This window comes from Halichoerus grypus, chromosome 1 (genome assembly GCF_964656455.1).
Source record: "Halichoerus grypus chromosome 1, mHalGry1.hap1.1, whole genome shotgun sequence".
Taxonomy (NCBI): Eukaryota; Metazoa; Chordata; class Mammalia; order Carnivora; family Phocidae; genus Halichoerus; species Halichoerus grypus.
The window spans coordinates 192,079,521-192,100,589 of NC_135712.1; the positions used below are offsets into that span (position 1 = coordinate 192,079,521).

Genomic DNA, 21,069 nt, shown 5'->3' on the forward strand with positions numbered 1-21,069 from the left:
CCTCCAGTGGATTCCAGTTCTGCTTAGAAAAAAATCCAAACTTTTTCTTACCTTCACCTACACACTCTGCCACTCCCTGTCATGCCTTCTAGCAAGATCCCAATCTCTGTTCTTTCTCAGCTCTTGAGTATGCCAGTCCTTCCATCCAGAATGCTCTTATTCCTTCTCTTCTCAGGGCCAGCTCCTTTGCAGACATAGGTCTTGGCTCAGATGTTACAAGGAAGAACTCCCCTCAGTGCTTCTCCCTGTTTACTTTCTCTTCCCCTATGTTTTCTTGGTCTCTTCCCCAGGCTGAGAGCATGGTGATAACAGGGGCTACGTCTGGTCATACCCTGTGTTCTCCCTAGCCTCCAGCCTGTAGATGCAGAGAGCGGGCGCCCAGCAGATCTGACAGCCAGGTGCTATCTGACATTGTCTCTATGCATATTCCTACTTAACTGTTTTGCATTTTATTTTATTTTTTACCGTTTTGCATTTTAGAAGGATTTTGACCTATGTACAGTTGTCAGAATGGACTGTGGGAATTTGTGGAAGCTTCCCCTGAGCTGAGAGTGCTTTGTATATGGTTTGTGTCCAGAAATTCTCTCAAACGATAGGGATGTGTATATCTGAATTCTCTTGGGCTATAGGCAGTGAGGTGGAATTAGATGCTTCTGCAGGATCCAGTAAAGGCCAGGGGTGTCTGGGAAGCCACATATTGGTCCTTCTTGTGTCTGGTTTGTGGTCACAGCTGACGGAACTTAAAGTACATTCCAGCCCTCCGCTACCTCATACCATATATATAAAAATAACCGGAGATGAGTTGAGGACCTAAATGTGGGAGGCAAATCAGTGGAGCTTCTAGAAAATACTAGAGAAGAATGAAAATTAGGCTAGGCATAGATTTCTTAGACAAGATGACAAAAAGCACGATCATAAAGGAAAGAAATTTATAAGTTAGACTTGATTAAAATTAAGAACTCTTTCTCAAAAGACACTATTAAGAGAGGGAAGAAGCAAACTGCAGTCTGGGAGAAGATATTTGAAATACATACGTCCCACAAAAGATTCCTCTCTCGAATATATAAAGAACTTCTCCCAGCCAATAAGAAACAGACAATATAAAAGAGACAAAAGACTTGAGCAAACACGTCACGAAAGAGGATTCCAAATGACCAATAAACATATGGAAAGGTGCTTAACCTCAGGAGTCACCAGAAGAATTTAACCACAGTGAGATACCACTGTGTATCCACCCAGAATGCCTAAATGAAAGAGACCGACAATGAAAGTGTAGTTAAAGATACGGAGGAGCTGGAACCTTCAGATACTGCTGGTGGGGGAAGGAGCTGCTACAGCCACTTTGGAAAACCATTCTGGCGGTGTCTACCATAGCTAGACATATGGCTCCCGGGGCTGCAGTACTCCTAGGTGTGTGCATACGAGTGCATATGAATGCCCAAGGGCTTGTACACGAACGATCAATAGCAGCTTTATTCATAATTACCAAAACATGGAAATAATCCAAATGCCCATCAGCAGCCATACGGGTAAGCAAATTGTATATCCACGCAACGGAATATACCCTGCAATGATAAAGGGCCTTTGGGTAGGGCATTAACCCGGAGGGGCATGAGGAAACCGTCTAGGTGGCTGGAAATGTTTTATATTTTGATTTGGTTGGTGATGACACGGGAGTATAAATATCTAAAAACATTATTGAGTTGTACACTTAAGATGTGTGTAGTTTATGTGTGTCGCAAACTATTTTATTTGTTTCTTTGTTTGTTTGCAAACTATTTTATTGATGTATACGTTGGGGAAAAAAATACATGGTAGTCTTTTTCTAGAGTCCATGGAGGAAGGCTGGGGAACTGAAACACCGCCAGAGGCCAGGGCAGGCTGGAGGGAGGCCTGAGTTCCCCTGTGATGCTGCTCCTCCTGGGTATCTTTCCTTGTCCTCACCCACCACCACCCCCTTACACGCTGCCACGTGAGCAATACCCACCTCCGGTCCCTGGCATGATCCTTACCTGGCAGGAAAGACCAGCGCTTGAGAGGGAAGGGGGTGCTATTTGAGGGAGAGGTGCCTCTATCTGGTGCTCTCCTCAGAGTCCCTGTAATGTCCCAACCTGGAAGAGGAGGGAATCCGCCCATAGGTTAGCTTTCCCCAAAGCCAAGGATGAAACGGTGGTGGTGGCTCGTATTACAGACTAGGTTGGAGATGCTCCAGTGAGGAAGTGGAACCTGCCACCGTCTGCCCAGGCCTATCACTCCGCACCCACACCCTGGGCTGATCCTCAGCAACAAATTAAGGTCTGTTATGTCGATTGCCCGGGGCAGCCTGGTGGCTATGCTGGGACAGATCTCTGAGCTGAATGGACCTTGGGGGCCCCAGGGCATGGTGTGTGCTCTGGGGGTCTCTGGCTCTGTGCTGGGGTGCTCTTACAGGTGTCTTTCTGACAGGGGAAGGACATGCTTCATTTCCAGGCCTCCAGGCTGATTGGTTGGGACAGCATAAGCATCAAAAAACTGCATGCCTTTAAAAAAGTTTGGTGCGAATTCATTTGATGACCAAACCTAACCTGAATTAATAGGAGGCTATTTATAGTATGGCGCAGAAATAGTCACATGCACAGCTGCAGAAATATTTATATATTTGACTATGGATGCTGCACCTCACCCTGCTGGTTTTTTACATAGCACACTGTCCACACTTCATATTACCTTTCTGAGATGCAAACATTATGAATTCTGAAACACATCAGCTGCAAGGGTGGGAAGAGGGATTGTGGACTTACCTGCTATAGTTTATTCTTCAGTTGGCTGGTTAGGTCACTGTTTCTTTTTTGCTAATATAGAAGGATGCTACAGTGAGTATCCATGATAGACTTGGAATTACTGGATCAGTGGGAATGCAGATTTTAAATTTTGGTGGTTATGGGCAGGTTGCCTTTCAAAGAGATGAGAGAAAATGACAATTCTACCAATAGTGTGTGCATGCGAATTTGGTCATATCACTCCCCTGCTTCCACGAGCCTCTTTGGCTGCCCCCAGGCTTATGTCCTAGCTCCTTTCTGTGGTGTTCACAGCCTTCCCTTCCCGGTCTCGCCCTGGCCAGTCTGCCCAGTCCTGATTCCCTGGCTTCTCTGCTACCACCATACCTGGGCCTCAGGCCAGCTGCAGAGTCCCATGGCCAGTCAGCAGCCACCCCCTACCCCCGCCATACACCCCTACTGCATCCGCAGGGGCTCAGCCATGGGCAGGACAGAGCTGCCCCTGCTCTGTGGCCTTGTCTTTCTGGAGGAGGCTGGGGACCCAACTGAGTTCTGGTGTTCTGGGACGTCGGCCAAAGGCCTCTGAGCTGAAGGAACTAGAATGAAAGGGAATGGGGTGGGGTGGGGGATACACTGGAAGGCCCTGCAGCAAACCTGGGAGGAAAATTTGTATCTTCAGGCCTGTGAGGAGGCCTTGCAGAGGATTAAGCCAGGAAGTGACCTAGCGGATTAGGCTTTTTTAAATACCACAGGACATAATGGAGGTGGTTCGTGGTGTTAGAGGTCAAGTTCAGGAGAAGGGGGTAGAGGACAAAGGGCCAGGCCTGATTGTCCATAAGGCATAAGAAGAGAGAAGGGTCAAGGCCACCTCTCAGGTCTCTGGATTCACAGTGTGGGTGGACAGAGGCATTCTTCCCTGAGCCTGGGACTCAGGAGGAGGAGAGAATGGTAATGAAAAGAGCAAGTGCTCTGGCTCTCGGGGTTCAAATCCCAGCCCGGGCTTGCTGGCGCCAGGATCTCGGGCAGGTCATTTCCCCTGTCCCAAACCTTGTGCTGTCATCTGTGTGATGGGGATTAAGATGGCCCTCCGGCAGGGCTGTGGTGAATATTCACAGCGCTAACAGTAGTCAGGGGGCTGGCATGTAGCAGGTGCTGGGTAAGATCTTCCCTCCCTTGTGCCACGAAGCCAGGCACAGCCTAGCTCCTCGGTCAGAACTGCCTGCCTGGCCATCAATTTCCAGATCCCTCTCCATGTCAGGCCTGGCTTGGGTTTTCCCACTGGACTTTGAGTCCCTCAGAATCTAACTCACAGGGAGTGGAGCCTGGACAGCTGCATATCTGAGAAGTTCCCCAGGTGAACCCAGCTGCTCCCTGAATGGCAGGAACTGTGTCTTGTTGGTGACGCTGGGTAAATGCTCCTAGAGTCAACAGACACATGAATGGATGAACCATCAACGAGATGGCCCTGATACCTGACAGTTAAACCCAGCAGGCTGGACTGATTCTGTTTCCAGAGCAGCCCAGTGCTGGGCCGGCTGCCTCAGCATCACCGGGGGGGGGGGGGGGGGGGGGCGGTCTTTAAAGTGCAGATTCCCAGGCCCAGCCTTGGTGACTGATTCAGAAGGGCTGAGCTGGGGCGGAGCATGATTCTGTGCACGGATGATTCTGTGCTTTGCTGAGTCAAGACACCTGCGGGTTCTGAGGACTGTGGGTCCTCCTGGCTCTGACAGCCTCAGACTCTATCATGGAAACGCAAGGCCCTTGTCCTCAGCCACATGCCCTGGCACATCCTACCCTGCTGGGCGCGGTGGATTTTCTGGGTGCCAGGTCACCAGGTGGAGTTTCTGGGTAGTGACAGTAGCTGCTCCCCTCCTACAATTAGTAGGAATTAAAATGTTCTGCTGGTTTGAATTCAAGGGTCCCTCTGCTGCCACCAAAACTTACACAAGGGCAAGTGTCTTTATTACGGCTGGTGTCCCAACAACGTGGGGGCCTCTGCCTCCAGATTTGCTCTGAGCTGTGGTCTCATGCTCCCTGCTAGCCCCTTGGGAGGGGAGTGATGGAGGACAGCTGTTCTGGCCCCAGCAGAGCGCAGGGCTCAAATGCCAGGCTTCGCCTCCGGAAGCGTCGGCCCCTTTCCGTTGTCCTCTCCTCCCTGGACACGGGAATGATTATCACCAAATGGAAGGGTCCTCCTTCACTCCACTCTCCCTGCTGCCTGCAAATCTCCAGAAGGGTTTTGCGGAAGGTGCAGTCTTACTCTTGACCTGTGCAAGGCTGCTGTGTGTGGGAGGTCCCATTACGGTGTCAGAGGGGCCTCCCTCGCTCATTCTCGGCCCGAGCAGTGAGTGAATGTTCAGCAGGCAGAGCCAGGCCGGTGCTGGACATATGACCTGGCTGGCCCAGCTCCAGATTGCTCATTCCTTGCTGTCATCTCTTGTGTGGGTTGTGGGTGTGTGCCTCTTGGAGGGGAAGGGGAGGGATCTGGAATCCTAGAGGGGATCTTGCAAAGCCTTGGGGTCAGGGAGGAGGGTGCTGGGTGGGCTGGCAGGAGGAGTGGAATGCTCCAAGGCTCATCCAGGGTGACCGTCACTCAAGTCACTGTCTCCTCTGTGACTCTGACTGAGGTGGCGATTTACTGCCTCCTGACATCTCCGTGTCTGTAGAGTCTTGCCTTCCAGGTGGGTCTGGAATGGTGCCTCCCCGGGTATTTTTATATTCCCTGGAAGGGCTTTCCCCCTCTTCATTCCATCCTCCTGTTTGCTCAGCATCCCAGCTCCTGAAGCTTCAGGTTCTGTCCCCTGGGCTCTTAGACCTAGCTGCCCTGGGCCACTTCATTCCATACAGGTCTCCTTTCATACACCCAGCTCCCCAAGACCCGCAGCACTGGCTGTCACGTGGACTCTGGAGCTTACTCACCATGGGACCTCTGAAAAGCTGTTAACCTCTCCCTGAGCCCCTCTGCTTTCTTGTCTTTTTGGTTTTTTTTTTTTTTTTTTTTTTTAAAGATTTTATTTTATTTATTTATTTGCAAGAGAGAGAATGAGAGACAGAGAGCACGAGAGGGAGGAGGGTCAGAGGGAGAAGCAGACTCCCCGCCGAGCAGGGAGCCCGATGTGGGACTCGATCCCGGGACTCCAGGATCATGACCTGAGCCGAAGGCAGTCGCTTAACCGACTGAGCCACCCAGGCGCCCTTGTCTTTTTGGTTTTTATGAAGTGGGGAGGGCACACTAACCTTTGTGAAGCTCTGTGCTGGGCTCTTCACTTGCACTGTTTCGTTGACTTCACTGAGCCCCATGAGGTAGACACCATTACGACCCCTGTTTTACAGTTGGGGAAACTGAGGCACAGGAGTCTTTTCTAAGCTCTCGTAGCTGCTAAGTGGCAAAGGTCAAATTACCCAAAGCTTCAATTGGTTATCTATGTCGTGAATGTGTTTATAATTATGTTCTAGTAGTAATGGAAGATCGTGTTATTGCAGAATTATGGTATCATGGAATCATATCTCTCTTGTGTTTAACTTAATGTGAGCTAAACTAGAAGCTCTTAGAAAAAAGAAACAAATGTTTGATCCTGCTGTTCCACTGAAGTGAGTGTGTGTTCGGGAGGGTCCCCCAAGCTGGCCCCACATCCTGCGTGCCCCAGCCAGTGTGGGGCAGCCCTATGTGTGAGTCTGTCCCAACCACAGACTTGACCTGGGAGTGCATGTGAACACACAGCCACCCACTCTGGCTCTGGGCTGTGCTGGGCTCCTTGAGGGAGGTGGAGGCCCTCTCCCAAAGGCACCTTCCTGAGGGGATTTCCAGGGAAATTTTGGACTCTGCAGGATTTTTCCCACCAACTTCAGAATTTACCCTGCAGGGTCAGAAGGCTGCAATTGGTCCTCCCCTTTGCAGGGTCTTTCTCAGCTGACACTTGGGGTCAGAGCGCAGAGATGGAGCTAAGATTTAGCCAGAGAGTTTTTTCATAGGGGAGTCGGGCTGTGTGTTTACTCAGGTGCCAGAGCTTCTGGGATACTGGAAGTTTGGAGGCCTGGACCCAGGAGTCCGACAGACCCAGCTGCTCAGTCCCTGCTGTTGCAGTCCAGCTGCTGGAGCTTGATCAAGCTGCTGAAGCTGGAGTCCGTTTCCTGCTCTGTAACATGTGGATACCAATGTGCATCTCATGGGGATCTGTTGTGACTTAATGTGGGTATAGAGTAGGTCCTTGATAGGTCTTGTTCATCTCCTCCCCTAAATTAGAGCCCCACAGATTCCCATGAATCTTAAATTGTCTCCAAGTGGCTAGCTACATACAATTTCATGAAACATGATTTCCGGTTGGGCTTTTAAGAGAGCTCACCTTTCTTGCAGGTGTTCTGAAGCACGCGGTGTGCTGTACTTGGGCATTTGTCCTTGCGGGTGATGAATGATGAGGCAAAGCGGACTACCGTCCTCCAGCTGAGTTAGTGAGTGTGATGTGTTGGTCAGCTCTGTGAAGTTTATTTTAACAAATGCCCTGGTTGGCGAAGGAACAGGTCAGGAAATCTTCCCCTGTGCAAGGAATCCAGTTTTATCCCCAACTGGGAAAATTGCCACCAGGCCTCTTCTGGGACCATTTTCTATGACTCTTGTCTCCCTTTTGGTCTTCTGTTTGGGGGGAGGAGGGACAGTGTGCGTGTGCCCTGGTGCTCCCTTCCACTCACTAGCTCTGGGAGCCCTGGGTGAGTCACATAAGCTCCTCTGCGTGTCCGTTTCCTTATCTGTGAGAAGCAACAACATTGCTGAGAGGGTGAAATGGAATCAGAGCATTTGAAGCCTTCCACAGGGTGCCTGGGACATGGGAAGGCCACTGTCACTGTGGCCTGTGGGGAGGAGGAGGAGGACAGTGAGGGCCACGGTGACCCCTGGGCCGCCCTCTGCTGGGGCAGCGTTCGTCTTCTATCCAGAAGCACGGACGGGAGACCCCGACTGCTCTGACCAGGGTGCCTTATCCCTCCTGCCATTGGTCCTCCGTGAATGGATAAGCATGCTCTCTGTCCATCAACAGAAATGTACCAAGTGTCCAAAGACATTATTGGAGAGACCTAGAGAGAGGCAGGCAGGTGGTAGAGGTTTCTTATGAAGTGAGGTTTTTCCAAACTTTGTTGTTGTTGTTGCATTGGAACTATTTTATAGTATGAGAACTTATTCCGGCATAAGAATCATATGGGAGAGGAGATGCCCTGGTTGAAGTCAGAATACCCTTTGGTCTAAGGACGGGCAGCCTGGACAGGACTTGACCACCGGTGGTATCCCCACTGAACCCTCGTTCTAGACCCTGGGATGTGATCTCACACTGGAGAGGCTGGAGGCTTGTAATGAGGCCCTGAGGACCGACCTAATCTTCTGTCCATGCCTCCCAAACAAGCTTGCCATGCCCACACTCGCAGCCTGGACCTAGGCAGTGAGAACGGGAACTGTTACCTGCTGCTGTGGCGCACTCACCTCTGCTCTCCAGGTAATTAAGGCACGTGGAGAGCCAGCTGCCTAACCCGGAGGCTGCCTGGCAAGAGGGCAAGAGTGGAGTTCAAAATACTTGTTGGAGCAGGTATGAAAATGGCATCAGCCTGTTGCATCCACTTCATCGCTGGGGCACCTTGACTTGGTGTCTGGGGATATGGCAGACCATTGGGTCTCTTAGGGATACATCTTTCTTTGATAGAGTGACGTAAGGGCTTGGGTGGGTACTCTGGGGGTTTTGCCTCTTGGAACCTCATTTTTCTGTGATTCTGGGGTGGCTGGCTCCCCATGATTATTTCTTCAGCTGTGTGGTGATGGCATCTGTGATGCCCTGATTCTGCGTCACCTTTCATTAGCGTGGAGAAGTGCAGTTCATTTGTTCATTTGTTCAACAACTCTTATACTTGTCACTGTGTTCATGCTTGGGGTGTCAGGAAACCCAGTGCAGCTGGGGAGACACGTGCACACATGTGGGTGGGGTTTGGATGAGGGAGGAGTGTGGAGGGAGCTCTAGCGGGGCACTAGGGGGCTCTGGGAAAGCCCGAGGGCACACGAGTGGTTGAGTTTACAGTGTCTCTCAGTGGGTGGTTGTGGGGATCTCATTTCCAAATTCTTGCCCCAACAACCACCCCCCCGCCATGAGGTCCATAGAGTCTGGTCTCTAGGAAGAATGGAGTAGACGTACAAGTAACAGTAAACAATGCCAGCCACTCATGAGTGCCTCTTCTTGGCTGAACCCTCAGCAGAGATTACATCATCTAACTTGGCCGTGCACAACCCACCGAGAAGAGGTGCTGTGGTGTTCCAGCCTTCCTCCTACTTCCCTCTACCCTCTTCTCACTCTTGTGACCTCTTTTTCCTCCCTGCCATTACTTACACCATGCCCTTCACCCAGAGCAACCCTGGAGTGTTGGCCTGGCAAGCTCTTATTCCTCCTTCAAAACTCAGCCCAGGCAGTGCCTCCTCGGAGAAGCCTTCCATGATTCCCTCAGGCTGATGTAGGTGCTGATCCCCTTGTAACTCTATATCTCTCTATTACTGTGGTCTCACACCGTACTGTAATGATAAGGTTTTTTTTTTTATTAAAAAAAACTTTGAAACAATTTTAATAACCTCCAAAATACATAAACACTTTTTTTGTTCTTGTAAAAATGCTAGGGGTACAGCTATAACTGAAGCCCCCCCTTAACCGTCAGCCGGTCCCATGTTCCTCCTCAGAGGAAGCCATTTAAAAATAACGTCTTCTCAATAGTCTGCATGCTCCTGGGCACAGGCCCTTTCTTCGGTATCCACATAGACGCTGGAGCCGATCTGTGAGAGGATGAGAGTGAGTGGACGGCACAGGTGCACTGCTTGGTACCTGACCGTGGGGGGACCTTGAGGGGAGCGAGTGCTTGGGCTTGAGCCAGCCATCACCTGCTATTCCGGGGACTGCAGGGCTGCTGGTGTCATTATCTCTGGTTCCATTTAGTGGCTTCAGCAGCCCTCTGGGGTGGTGGCCTTGGCACTGGCCAAGTCCTCTGGGTCACAATTCTTGGCCATCGAGGAGGTGAGGTCATCTGGGGCAGGTGGCTTGGGACTTTGTGGTCACAGACTGAGTTGTCCAATCAGCCTTCAACTCTGACGTTGGCTTTGACCCTGAGATTGGCAGGCAAAAAAAAAAAAAAAAGTATCCAGCTCTCTCCCTATTCTGATAAAAGCCTGTAGGACAAATTCTGGCTGTTTTTTTTACTGATAAATGTTTATAAAGCCCCCTGAATGCCAAGCATGATGCAGAGCAAGGACTATGCAGAGCTTCTGCAAATCTCTCCAGAGGGCGTGTCCTTCCTTGAGATCTGAGACTGAAAAGATCTTATTTGGTGAAGAGTCTTGATTTGTTATTTGTGTACTGGTGAGAGGTTTTATAACATATTAAAAATGTATGTGTGTGTGTGGGTGTGTATTTTTTGTGATCAAGCATGTCACAGTGTGTATTAAACACCAATAAAACACCCAACTCTGGCTTTTGGGTGGGACATAGGGAAGCAGAGTGGGATGTGGGTCAAAAGCATGGACTCTGAAATCAGCTTGGATGGGTTCAAATCCCATCCTTCCTGTGATGAGCTTTGGGACCCTCAGCATGTTTTTTAGCCATTCTGTGCCTCACTTTCCTCCTATTCAAAAGGGGGATCATGATAGCACCCACTTCACTGGCTGGGAGAAGAGGAAATGAAATGCATGAGGAGCACTGAATGTGATATGAAGCAGGTGCTCAACAAAGGCTGTTAATGATAGTAGTAGTTCTTAATTAGCTTAAGAAGTTCACATCAATAAGAATTGAAGGTACAAGACCTGATTTCTGTTCTTGCATTTGCAGTCTTTGGAGGGGAGATTAGACTAAAGTACTAAATACTACTAATGGTTACTATGTGACAGTAGCAAGGAAGTCCAAATGGTGTGGGTTGTATTGCACGTCCTACAGGAGCTGGGGGAGCTCCTGGGAGGAGATGGGGCTCCCTGTGGACATGTCAGAGGGGTGAAAGGAGGGGCAAGGACCATGTGGCAGGTGTCGGGGGAACATTCCAGACCAGTTGGGTGGGCAGTGATTGCCAGGGTTGGGGGTGGTGAGGGGGCCAGCTGAGATCTACTTCATCCAGAGGTGAAATGACAGGTGCCTGTGGAGTGGAAATGGGATGAGAGAGGCAGAGAAGCTACTGCTTCTCTTCCTCCTCCTCCTTAGTATAAATGCTTTTATTGTATTTTCATAACTATTGACCTGGAATTGTAGGATGCAAAGTTGGGGGATTTCACTTGGCTACGTTGATGTATAGAAAACAAACTTGCAGCATCCTTATCTGTTGAGAGGATTACTGAGAACTTGGGTGGAGTGGGGGGAAACTTTAAATAGATACAATTTGTTGTTACAAAATTCCTAAAGCTTCTTATGAAAGCATAACGTACTCACAGAAAAGGGCACAGATCATAACTGTAGCTTGATAGATTGTCGCAAACTGAACACACCTGTGTAAGCAGCACCTAGATTAAGAAACAGACCCTTGGCAAGCACCCCAGAAGCTCCATCGTGCCCTCCTCAGCCTCTGCTCCCCAACTACAACCGCTGTCCTGACTGCTAACAGCGTGGGGTCGTTTGACCTGGTTCTGGGCTTTCTGCAGACAGACTCCTACAGCAGACACTCTTGTGCTTGGTGTCTTGGCTTCAGCATCTTCTCATGAAGAGCAATCCTTGTTGTGACAAGTAGTTTTAACTCATCTGTTCTCATTGCTGTGAATTACCACTATTTATTTCATTAACTCTATTGCTGATGAGAGCATTAGGGTCACTTCTGGCTTGGAGCTTGAGGTAGGTCAAGTAATGGCCCCTTGAAAGATGTCCATGACCTAATCCCTGGTCATAGGTACCATTCACTGGTAATACCTGTGACTAAGTTACCCTATATGGCTAAGAGGCTTAGTAAAGGTTAGTTAAGGATCATGACATGGAAAGATGATCCTGAATTATCTGGATGGGACAGCTGTAACAAGGATCCTTACAAGAGGGAAGAGAGAGAGTCCGGTTCAGAGAATGAGACATGGAAGTGGAAGCAGAGGTGAGAGAAGAGATTTGAAGATGCTATGCTGTTCGCTCTGAAATGGAGGAAGGGGCCAGGAGCTGAGGAATGCAGGTGGTTTCCAGAAGCTGGAAAGGACAAGGGAATGGATTGTCCTCTAGAGTTTCAGAAAGAATGCAGCTCTGCTGACCCATTTTAGACCATTTCTGACCTCCAGAACTATCAGATGATAAATTTGTGTTGTTTTATGCCACTAAGTTTGTGGTAATTTGTTACAACAGCAATAGGAAACTAATAGAGGGCTGTTATGCGTAGCGCTACTGAGAACATTCTAGAAAATGTCTCTTGGTGCACATATGGACCTAGGAGCAAGTGCAAATATTCCTGCAGTCCTCAAAGCTGGTTAGACCCATTTGTGCTCCCACCAACAGCAGGGGTGAGAGTTGTGGTTGCTTTACATCCTCACCAACACTTTGTCCTTCCTGAGAAGAGAGATTTTTCAGTGAAGAATTAGGAGGGCTTGGTGTCCAAGGGACACAGTTGTGCCTTGCAGGAAGTTGGTGCTCAGCAAATGCTGGTCAATGCTGATCCAGGCCGCTGAGGAGAGGAATGAGGAAGTGGTGGTGCCAAGAGTTTCTAGCTGGGGTGAAGTGGGATTCCTCTTCCATGGAAGTGACTGGGATGGGAAATCCTGAGTCACTTTAGATTAATACAGAACTTTCCAGCTTCAGAGTTAGAACACCTCTTATCTTTGCAACTTTGTGATTGAGCAAGGTGAGTGACGGGTATCATGCAGTGGCAGAAAGCCTGTGCTGTTCAGCTGGCTGCCCAGAGTTTGAAAACTGCTGTCGTATAAGCTCTGTGACTTTAGGCTACCCACACCCTTCGGAGCTCTGGTTTTGCCATCTGATAAATGGGCGTGGTCCTGCCTTCCCTGTGGGGCTGTGGGTGGATGAGAAGCCTCTGTTTGCAAACCCTGAGTTTACTGCCTGCACACAGGTGCTGAATCAGAGGTAGCTGTGGTTATTAGGGACAACGGTATTAAGCTCATAAATTCCTTTTATAGAAATTGGCAACCCTGGGTTCAGAGTGTTCAGAGTGTTCAGGGACTGAATGACTGTCTTGAGGGGGTTCTGAGAATATCACCCATTTGGTTGGCATCCAGCTTGGTGATGTCAGGATCGTGGTCCACCCTCCTAGGGCTTTATAGAGACATCGTCTCTCCATAGCCCCCCATTCCTGAAACTGCTTTTGAAACTATTCATTCATCATTTGTTCATTCATTCATTCAGCCGTTACTGAGCTTTACCATGCACATAATACACTGGTTAGGGGCACAGACTCCCAGACCAAATGCTTGGCGCAAGTCTCATTTTTACCATTTTGTTGTTCTGTATGGCCTTTGGCCAAATCTTAACTTCTTTGTGCCCAGTTTCCTGATTTGTAAAGTGAGGCAGTATCTGCCTCCCAGGGCTGATGTGAGAAATGGATGAAATAATCCATGACAGAGCCTGGCCTTGAGCACCCCTCAGTGCTGGGGTACAGAGTGGGGTGCCCTCAGTCCTTGCCCCTTGCCACAGTCAGAAGGGTGAAGGTTTATCAGAACCTGACCCAGAACTAGCTGGTGGTTCCTTTGAGGGCAGGCTCTGACCCCTCACAGCTGCTCGGGAAATGTGGCGTTGAGGAGAGTCGGCATAATTTGGGGCTATAGATGTTGAACCCCCTTGCAGCAGTTACTGTGCTGTGGAAGGGCTTGTACACTGAGCAGATGTGGCTTCCAGGCTGGGCTGAGGTGGGCTGCCAAAATGACTCTGGTGTGGGCTGCTTGCTTTCTCCCCTCTCCCTTCGTACGGGATGGAGGGGATGTGGTGGCCCCTCTGAGACTCCGAGCCCACGTCTCACTACCCTTCCATCTCTCCTCATTCCAGGATCCACATCTTCCTTCTTGCCTTATTCTGGGCCCCTCTGTAATGCACATGCCTTAGCTGATGAAGTTAGCTCTGATGGAAGCCAGAGCAGTGGTCCCAGACAGGGATCCAGATGCTAAAAATATCTCATGGTGTGCTCTTTGCCAGTTAAATAAAAGAGCAGCATTGTAGACTATGGCTGGGGATTCTCCCCAACACTGACTCTTTCCAGTGCCTTGGGGTGCAGGAGTCCAAGGTATCCGGTCCTGCTCACCTGGATTTGAGAGTTTATCCTAATGGTGCCTTTTTTTTTTTTTTTTAAAGATTTTATTTTTTAAGTGGTCTCTGCACCTAAAATGGGGCTCGAACTTACAACCCTGAGATCAAGAGTTGCATGCTGTACCAAATGAGCCAGCCAGGTTTCCCCTAATGGTGCTTTGATCTGGAAAAAAGGCCAGACTCATGGTGGGGCAGATGGAAGAGGATAGTAGGAGGGAGATTGGGCCAAGCAGATTTGATGCTCAACAGGCTGATGCACCAGCATGGAAGATCATGGAAGATCATAGGTGTCCAAATTACCCCTAACCCCCTTTGGCCTAGGCACCAGGTTGAAGGCCAGTCCTCCATCTCTCAATATGGTCTACACAGCCAGTCTTCCATTGTTGAAACTGATGGCTGTTTCTTTCTTTGGTTGACACCAAATGAAGCAGCTAGTTTGGGTTTGGGACCATGCTGTAGAAAGAGAATCTGCTTTAATGCTAACCCCACCCCAAGTGGTGAGGAACGCAGTACCTGAGGCTGAGGAGGGAAGCTCAGCATTCTATCTGAGACTCAGCTGGGAAAATGCTCAGGGGGTGGAAGAGCAAGTGGGCAGAATCCTCCACCCATTGAAATGTTCTCTCTCTAGTTCTTTTTCCGTCTCATCCCTGTGTCTTCCTAGTTTCTGCTGCTTTCAAGCACATAGACTCGAATCCTTAAATGTGGGTATCATGTTCATTGGGATATTTTACCACTCCAAGTAGTCATTTCATGAAGCAAAGCTCACAACTCATACTTGTGGATCCCAGTGTTCCTAATTCTGCCAGGTGCCCTGCTCTTGACAGTCTTCACACTAGAAGGTATTACATGCTCATTAACATCTTCATCCATCTAACACTGATTGGGTACTACTTAAATTACATGTGATTTTACCGAAGTTGTGATTGAAAATAGTTTGGCCTTACCTGTCTCCATAGACATAGCACATCATAAGCTCCAAATAACCAAACTCACCCTCAGGAGGGCCCCAAAGGTAATATTTAAGGATAGCGCCAACTGTGATGAGAGTTAACTAGCCATACAAATAGGATCAGATAAAACAGTGCTTAAAGAATAAAGAAATTTCTCTCTAAGGTGGTAGTTGCAAGGTGAGAGGGTGGTCATGCTCCATGCAGTCAATCACAGGCCCAGGTGCCTTCCATCTTGTTGCTCTGTTGTTTCCAAATGTGTGGTCATCATCTGCACAGTCCGAGCTGAGTTCTAGCATGTGGGAGCCAGTGAGAAGGGTGGACAAGGTGTGCCAAGTCGTAAGACCTAGATGGGGAAGTGGCACCTTTCCTCTCTCATTCCACTGGGAAGTTAGATACCTGGCCACACCTACCTGCAAGTACACTGGGGAGATGTAGTCCCTGATAAAACTTGAATAACTGTGGAAGAAAGGGAGAATGGATTTTAATTGTCACTGGACCACCTTTGACATATTCCCCTTGTATGTATTTAATGCAGCTGTTTGTGTGTTTATAACATAAATATGCCCAGGTTATACATATTGGTTGTTTTGCTTTCAGAAAGAAGACCTGGGCCAGCCATGCTGTTTATATGGACAGTTCCACAGTAATGAATCAGTGTGTCTTCAGAGGGATGGAAGAAAACAAGGAAAGGTAAAAATATCTTTAAAAATTAAAAATTTTAAAATTCTCACATGCAACAATTAAATGCAATGTAGGACTTAGATGAACTAAGTCCGTATACGTCAGTGGAGGCCATCAAGAATTGGAAATAGCAGGATTTCTTGTGTCCCTTTCCCAGTCTCTAGTTTCTGACACCAGAGGAGGATACCTTTGTTAAGTATGAGAGATTATTTTCTAAGACTTAGAAGGAAGAGTTGGTATAAATAGAGCTAATGTAGTAGAGAATTAAATATTTGATTCTAAAAGCTATGGACACTCATTCCTAGAAACTGTGGACACTTGCTCAGATGATTATGTCTACATGTGTGGGTGGCCAGTCCCTGAGAGAAGGCAAAGACAGCCCCTTAGCTTTTGGCAGCTACATCTTTCTCTTTCTTCCACCTCTTCTTTTTCTTCTTAGAAATAAATGTATTCATTTAATTTTATTTTAATGCCCAAGAGATGCATAGATACATTTTTTCCTAGTTAAAAATAGGTGACACACCCTCCCCCAATTTCATTCCCAGCCTCCCCACTCCACACCTGCCTTTCCCAGAAGTAACTACTGTGACCTACTTTTGTGCATTTACTTCCAGAACTTTTTCTAGGTGCTTACATACAGACAAAAAAGCCATTCTTTCTTTCCTTTTTTTTCCCCTTTCTGTTCTTTTGATATAGGCAGTCATACTATGCTTATTGGTCTATTTTGTAATCTTTAAAAAAAAATTCAATGATGTCTTAAAATGTTTTAAAGACAGTACATGAAAATCTTCCTTTTATCTGCTACGAAATGAATAATGTCTGCGTGGCATAAGAATCCCACTGTTTATTGAGCCATGTTCTTGTGGGTGGTGGGTAGGTAGGTCCCATTGTTTGCCCTTATATGGTGCTGGGAGGCACTTTCTGGTATGTGCCTCCTGCACACATGGGCAGATATTTCTCTTAGGAAGTTACTGAGCAGTGGAGTTGTTGCGCCATCCTGTGTATACATTTAAGATCTTACTAAATATTGCCAAGTCATTCTCTAAAGACTACTTGTCAACAGGGTGCCAGATTTCCTATTTGCCTGCCCTCCTGCTGCACCCCAGCTCTTCATGCTCTTCCATTTTTGCCAGTCCATTGGGTGGTATCTCTCCATGGTTGTCATTTCCTCCCCCTTCTCTTTACTCTGGGGAGACATCTCCTCAGGTCTCTCTGTTACCTGGTTTCATCTCCCAATGGCAGATGGTGAGCTCTGTCCTTAAAGGGGCCTAGTGACCTATCCCAAAGCCCGGGACATCTGGGCAGTCCTGGTCATATCTGGGAGTGGGTGCCACTTCGTTTTCTCTTCTGAAAAGTATCCAAGCATGCTTCTCCAGGAGAGTGTGTCACAGGATTACCTGCTTCTCTCTTGACTGCTGGTTTTGAAGAGCCTTTGGTTGGATTTTCCTACTTCAGGTGGTTCCATCCGCCACCCACTGTCACCGCCATCATCACTATCGGCAACCATCTGAGAAGATGCTATGTGTCAGGCTCTGTGTGGATCACTGGGCTGACATATCTCATTTAATTCTCACATGGCCCTATATGATAGGGAGTTGTGTTCTTACCCTCATTATGGCCATTAGGCAGCATTAGGACAGAAATTCATTCAAAACCAACCCAAACAGCAAAAACCCTATCTCGCCATGGAGCTCCAGCTCCTAGCATTGCCCTCACTTGCAGTGACAAAGAGACCCCAGCTCCTAGCATTGCCCTCACTTGCAGTGACAAAGAGACCCACATTGAGTTCTTCTTGAGGATGGAGCTGTGGGGCCATCACACCCGTGTTTGCTGTTGCCTTGGCCACACCCAGTTGTTATTCTGCATCCATGGCCTTCCTGGAGGAGAGGTCCCCGGCCGGCATGTGAACACAGTTTCCTGCATATCATCAGCTCCTCTGTCTGGGGTCCAGTTGGGTGGCAGCCTCACCTGAGTTTGTCCAAAATCCTTCTCTGGAAAGGGGTTTTCCAGTGTTAGAAAACAAAATTCAACCAAGTAAATTTGAAGATCGAATTGGCTTTTATTAAACGATTCATCAGCTGGGAAAGTAGAAAGGAGCTCTGAGGAGGTGAACAGAATAGGAAGGAGGGTGGGGCAAGGAAGTTATTAGCAAAAGAAAATATTGTTTCAGGTCAAGACAACTTTTTTTGGGTCCGGGAGGGAATGGCAGAGTTTTAATCTTGCAGATGACCTCTCTAGTGCTGATGAAAAAATTTCAGGTTGAATTCTAAAAAGGACACCTTCCTGGGATAGGTTGAAACTATAATGAAGTCTTGCTGTTGTGGGGGAGGAAATGACTCCAATTTGGACTTGGTTTTTTCTTTCTTTTTTTTTTTTTTAAGGTTTATTTATTTATTTAAGTAATCTGTACCCTCAACGTGGGTGTCGAAACTCACGACCCCAAGTTCAAGAGTCATGCGACTGAGCCAGGCTTGTCTGTTTTGTTGTTGTTGTTATTTTTTAACACCAGGTTGTGCATATTTGTCATTGGAATCGATCTGCTTTATTAGGATAAATACACCCACTGAGCTGTGGAAGGAAGTGTGTCACTTGCCCCCATAGGCCCAATCAGTCACCCTATTCTAGAATTGCAAGTTTAGATCTCATCCTAAAGTCAGGCGGTGTGCAATTCCAGAGGCCTTCCTGAGGCCCCCTCCCATGATGTTTCAGAGACGTGCAAGTTTAGACCCAGATAATCCTAGGCTCATTATTATAATTTCTTGCTCTTCATCTTCAAACTCTTCAGTAGTTTTAAGCAGTCTGGCCTAGGGTGATGATGTGATTGTCCGAGTTCACACAGAGACAAGCCTCGGGCTCAGGTCCCGGGTCTGGCTCTGGCCCTTTGTACATCACGGCTAGGCTAGTGTTGTTATTAGAACACTGATCAGCACTTGTTCCAAAAAATGAGCTGATTAGCCAATAATGCCTTGAAGGAAACCTGTCCATTGATCCATCAATTGATTATTCATTCAGTGGGCCTTTATTGAATACTACCTGTGTACCAGACACAGAAAGATGGGTAAGATGAGTTCTTAGAGGATCCAGAGTCGGGTGTGGGGACGGCACACACTATGAGCAGTGGTTAAGTGGAAAACTAGTTCTTCATTGGTCAGTGGGGATAATAATAGGATCTCCTGCATGAGTTGGTGGGGCACACCCTGAGTTAATCACAGTAAAGTACTTGGCATATAGTAAGCACTTAATAAAGGTGGCTTTTTCATGTTTGTTTGTGTATTTTTATTCTTACCTAGGGTGAGGAACCTACGAAGATTTTTTATCAGGAGGCTGATAGGGACAGACTTGTGTTTTATTTTTATTTTTTTAAAAGATTTATTTATTTATTTGAGAGAGAGTGAGCCAGCACGAGCTGGGGGGGGGGGTGCAGAGGCAGAGGGAGAAGCAGACTCCCTGCGGAGAAGGGAGCCCGATGCAGGGTTCGATCCCAGGACCCCGAGATCATGACCTGAGATGAAGGCAGATGCCCAACTGACTGAGCCACCCAGGCGCCCCGACTTGTGTTTTAGAAATGGTAATCAGTCGACACAATTTTTAGTGTCTGCCTCACTGATAAGACTGTGAATTCCATGGGGCCAGATCTTACCTGTTTTGCTCACTATCATTTACCCGGGGTGTGGTACACAGTAGGTGCTCACTAGTGTTTCTGGACTGATGAGTGTAGGGGGTGGAGTAGTGACAACAGGTCCCTGAAGTGAGGTGAAATGACAAAGTCGGCCAGCGAGAAGGACCTCAACCCTCCGGGGGCTCACCCCACTGTCCTGAAGAGAGCGGCTCCCTGGAGACCCTGCCCACAGACCACACTGCCCTCCAGTGCTTGTGGGTGTTTTGTCTTTTAACCTCGTGACTTTATTGAGGAGACCTCTCCCTACAGCCTCTATTGACTGAGCAGCCCTGACTCACCACTTCTAGCTCTAGGTGCTGACTCACAAGAACGCAGGATTTCTAGGAGCTCAAGCCCCTGGGGAGTTCAGTTTTCTGCTGCCACCAGTGACTGTGGATGGATATTGCTTCGCCGGGCCTCAGTTTCTCAGCTGTGCTGTAGTGGAGTTAGGCATACGGAATTTCTGATGTTTAAAGAGGAAAATTTTGAGGGGAGAAGTCCTTGTTCTTCTTGTAAATCCTTCCTGGAAATGGACTGGTGAAATGGGTGGATGGTTAGGACTTAGCCCATGCCGGGGAAATGGAAAGGTTTAAGTTTGTGCATTCGTTCATTCGGTCATTCATTCATTCATTCAGTCGGTCAGTCAGTCAGTATCCTTCACTGCTTAGCAGGCATAAGCACTTTGGGAAAATGCTCATATAAGGAATTATAAAGGCCTTTCACTCTCACCTTGTACAAATGTAGGTCTCTTTATGAAAATAAAGATCTCTGGCTCGCTCATATATTTCAGGATGTCTTGAGCACCTCCCTTGTGCCCGCTCTGCTCGGCTTTACTCTCCTGGAAGGCTGACCTTGCCTGGTGCAGGAACACCCACATCTGGCCCGGGGCCCGGCACACAGTAGGCTCTTAGCCCGTGAGCGCCTTCGGTGGACTGAACTGGCCAGAAAACAGTATTTTTAGGTGGTGATATGAAGGGCTGTATCCCAAACTGAGATTTGCCCCCAGAGTAGTGTTGGGTTTCATGCTCAGGGGTAACTGATTTGTAGCATGCTTGAGAGCCCTCACCTGTACACAGGTTAGGCTTGCTCCTTGTTGTTAGTTGTTCTCTTGATCTCCTTATCAGCTTCCATCTTGTCCTTAGGCTTGAGCTGTTTTGGTCACTGATTTTTATGAGCTCTTTGTTCACTGCCCACAGGGCTGTGTGGGGCTCGCTCCACTTCCTCCACCCTCCAGAAATTCAGCTGCTGACCTTGAGAAGCTGGAAACCCAACAAAAGGGAGAGTGTAACCTCTCCTGACCTGAGGCTCTAGCCTTATCTCCTGGACTCACCAGCCCTGTGACCTGGGGCAAGGCACTTCACTCCCCGTGGTGTCTTCTTAGAGACCCCCTCAGTATTTCCCACAGCCTGCTCATTCGAATATGGTTTCTTCCAAACATCAGTAGGCTCTGCAGCCCGTTGCCAAAGTTGTCTGGGTATTGCTGACTTAAGCTCACTTAAATGTGGCCTTTCTCGCAGGACCCAACAGAACCTGTAAAAAGTCAGTCACTGTGCATGGAGGGGTTTCTGAGGAGAGGGTAGAGTGTGCGGCCCCCCCACATCTGCTATTGCATAGATCACACTGGGCTGGGAAATCTCGAAGCTTCCTCCCAGAGCTTTAGTGATGTGCCTAGGACAGAAAGGCAAAGTAACCAAAAACACAGATTTTTGGATTTGAATCGTTCAGCATTTTTTTGTTTTGTTTTGTTTTGTTTTCATTAGGAACTTTAAAATAGTATAGTAGGCAAAAGGTGGAACGAATCTTCCAAC

General features: G+C 48.2%; 1 protein-coding gene across 1 annotated transcript in view; it reads left to right on the top strand.

Moving 5' to 3' along the window:
* Positions 1–21,069, top strand: part of ARHGEF3 (Rho guanine nucleotide exchange factor 3) — a 293,957-nt gene that overhangs the window by 19,084 nt on the left and 253,804 nt on the right. Inside the window, exon 2 of the mRNA XM_078076864.1 lies at positions 15,520–15,612. Within this exon, the coding sequence (XP_077932990.1) occupies positions 15,551–15,612 (62 nt within the window). The 5' untranslated portion in view covers positions 15,520–15,550. The remainder of the gene's footprint in view (positions 1–15,519; positions 15,613–21,069) is intronic.